The 3,724-nt window shown below is 35.9% G+C and overlaps 1 protein-coding gene across 1 annotated transcript in view; it reads right to left on the reverse strand.

Annotated features, from left to right (window-relative positions):
- LOC106879722 (fibrillin-2) overlaps nt 1–3,724 on the reverse strand; it is a gene marked incomplete at its 5' end in the record, with an annotated part of 60,038 nt that overhangs the window by 50,427 nt on the left and 5,887 nt on the right. Inside the window, 4 exons of the mRNA XM_052976508.1 lie at nt 54–179; nt 471–593; nt 1,787–1,906; nt 2,877–3,044. Coding sequence (XP_052832468.1) covers nt 54–179; nt 471–593; nt 1,787–1,906; nt 2,877–3,044 — 537 coding nt within the window. The remainder of the gene's footprint in view (nt 1–53; nt 180–470; nt 594–1,786; nt 1,907–2,876; nt 3,045–3,724) is intronic.

Genomic DNA, 3,724 nt, shown 5'->3' on the forward strand with positions numbered 1-3,724 from the left:
AAAAAATGACATTAGACATCCAGAGCGAAATTTGATGCCAACAATTAACTTACCAACACAAAACGCTCCATCGGGTGATAAACTGAAACCTCGTTTACATTCACAGTAATAACTACCAGGAGTATTGTGGCAGGCTCCGTTTAAGCAGAGTTTGCCATTGTTTACACATTCATTGATATCTGAAAGGAAAAAAAAATAATAAATTATGGGTGAGGTGGGAATATTTAAGACGTATGTGTTCATGGTGTATGTGGAGGGAGGATGTATGTACGTTCATGTGTGCGTGTAATTAAACATATACATACATACATACATGTATACATATGTACATATATAATACACACACACACGCACTCCACTCATATATATACACACACAAATACATAGAATAAATACATTTCCAATGTTATGATTGTAGTCAGGATGTAGATAGATTTATGGTACAATGGAAATTCATGGCTGGAACTTACCATAACAGACTTGTTGATTTGGTGACTGTCGAAAGCCTGGGTTACATCGACACTTGTAGGAACCATTCATATTTTGGCAAACACCGTTTGGACACATATTTTCCTTTTCACATTCGTTCATATCTGATTAAAAAGAGAGAAGTGGAAACCTTTAGAGAAATATTGCAGAACGAAAACATACATGGGGCAGACCAAAAGTAAATTCCTTAACTTTTTAATATGAACAAATAATAAACTGAAACCAGAAGACTTTTAAAGAAATGACAATAAAAAACACAATAATAACTTTATTTACATTATTTACATTTGACGGATATTTGTCCTCATCTTGTTTGTTGTTAACACAACGTTTTGACTGATATACCCTCCAACCTTCGTCAGGTGTCTTGGGGAAATTTCGAACCTAGGTTCTCATTCCTAACGATGTTACTATTATTATTATATTATTATTATTACTATTATTAATCAGGTTGCTGCCGTGAATCGAACTCGGAACCTTGGGGTTAGTAGCCCGCGCTCTTAACCACTACGCCATAATAATAGTAACATCGTTAGGAATGAGAACCCAGGTTCGAAATTTCCCCAAGACACCTGACGAAGGCTGGAGGGTATATCAGCCGAAACGTGTTAACAACAAACAAGATGAGGAGAAATATCCGTCAAATGTAAATAATGTAAATAATGTAAATAATTCCTCATCTCTTAAATATAGAACTGTATTACAATAATAACTAAAAGAAGAAAATATCAATATGGAAAGATATTAATATAAAACATAAATGCAATAAATCACATAAGGTAGTGAGCTGGCATAATTTTTCTGGCCTGGAAAAAGTGCTTTATGACAATTCTTCTGACTTTACATTCTCAGTTAAAATATTGCCAAGGTTAATTTTGCCTTTCATCCTTTTTTGGGTCCATAAAGTAAGTAAAAATTGAACACTCTCCCTTGAAACTGCTGGCCTTGATCCAAAATTTGAAACCAATAAATTATAGACATATATTCTGATATCATAGATTAAATATAAATACCCATTTCGAATTTTGGTACAAGGCCAGTAGTTTTGGAGAAGAGGGTAAGTTGATTGCATCAACCTCAGTATTTAACTGGTACCTATCTTATTGATCGGTACTTAATTTATTGACCCAAAGGAATAAAATGTAAAGATGACTTCTGCAAAATTTGAACTCAGAATGTAAAGGCTGACGAAATGCTATTAAGCATTTTGTTTGATGTGCTAACAATTCTGCCAAGAAACTGCATAAATGCTTCACTGCAATCAGACATGACATCTGAGATTGGAATTTTAACTTACCTGTACAAGTTCGTCCATCTTTGTCCAAGACAAACCCATCTGAGCAGGTGCAAATAAAGCTTCCATCGGTGTTGGTACATTCACCACGTCTACATACATTGTTTAGACATTCATCAATGTCTGAAATATAAATATACATTCATTAACATATTTATGTCTCTGCTTGTTTATCTATCTATCTATCTATCTATCTATCTATCTATCTGTCTGTCTGTCTGTCTGTCTGTCTGTCTACTTATCTATCTATAGGGAGAATTCATAAAAAAACAACAGACGAAGACAGGTGGTGTAGTAAACAAACAGATGTATTAGTATAATGCTCGGGAATTGAAAAAGGCATGTCTGTCTTTCTATTTGTCTATTTCTCTCTTTCTCTGTCTGTCTCTTCCTGTCTGTCTGTCTCTCCTTGTCTGTCTGTCACTCCCCGTCTGTCTGTTCCTCTCTGTCTGTCTGTCTGTCCCTCCCTGTCTGTCTGCCTGCCTGTCTATACATACATACATACATACATACATACATACATACATATACATCATCCATCTATCTATGCCAATGACATGTAACTGGCATCTGTGAAATCACAGTTGTGGCTATTGCTGATACCATATAAATGGCACCTGTGAAATCGGAGTTGGACCGTCGCCCATGCCTTGTAAATGGCACATGTGAATTTTAGTTGTAGTCATGGTCATTAATGATGCCATGTAAACAGCACCTGTGAATCATAGTTGTGCTCATTGCTGGTACCATGTAAAAGGTACCTGTGAATTGTCATGATTGTTGCTGGTGCCATGTAAATAGCACCGGTGAATGGTAGTTGCGGTCGTTGCTGCTGTCATGTAAACAGCACCCATGCTGGTGGCATGTAAAAGCACCCATTACACTCCTGGAGTGGTTGGTGTTAGGAAGGGCATCTCATTCAGCTATAGAAACCATGCCAAATCAGACTGGAACCTGGTGCAGCTCTCTGGCTCATCAGCTCCAGTCAAACCATCTAACCCATGCCAGCATCGAGAGTGGATGTTAAATGACGACGATGATGAAATAGACAAAAAACAAAGAAACAAAAAACTATAAGAAGATTTTCCCGTACCTATACACGATCCATTGACATTCTGGAAACCTGTATAGCACTGACATTTCCATTTTCTGCCAACTCTATGGCATTGACCATTAAGACATGTTCCATGTCTTTGACAGCTTTCACCTGTTTTCCCAATCGTGAGGGGTTCTACAAGCTGGCAGAGAGTCAAGTATTCGTCTGAAACAAACAACAAAAAGAAAAAAAGAATAAACAAACACTCATAATTCGCTCTACAAAAGGTCAAAGACCTGCGGTTTTGGGAGAGGGGACTAGCTGACCCCAGTGCTTGACTAGTTAAATTGGCCCCACTGCTTGACTAATGGTACATATTGATGTGATTGACTCTTCCCCCTCCTACGGAATTGCTGGCCTTTTGCCAAAATTTGCAATTATTACTATAATTATTTAATTTTGTTCATATATTATTATAATTCTTCATTGTATTCATTAGTATTTTATTTATTTTAGTAAATTTTAGAATAACTGAAGCATATCTTTGACAATTCCGGAACATGTTGAACTTATTTTGAGGATGGCTTTCAGCCCACCCAGAGTATATGTGTGTATATAACTACATATATGTACATATATATATGTGTATACATATTTCATGTTGAGAACTTTTTAGGTCTTAATAGACACAAAATGTGATCTATTTCTAGCGCATTAATTGTCCACGTTAGTGGTCGACGTTATTTTTAAAATGTATACATATATGTATAGATCTCTTATTAAGTATGATACACATACAGAAAGTTCAATCTAACTGCTTCGGTTGCATATAATGACTATATATATATATGTGTGTGTGTGTGTGTGTATGCACATATATATATATACATCTCACACAAAAATAC

This window comes from Octopus bimaculoides, chromosome 24 (assembly GCF_001194135.2).
Source record: "Octopus bimaculoides isolate UCB-OBI-ISO-001 chromosome 24, ASM119413v2, whole genome shotgun sequence".
Classification (NCBI taxonomy): Eukaryota; Metazoa; Mollusca; class Cephalopoda; order Octopoda; family Octopodidae; genus Octopus; species Octopus bimaculoides.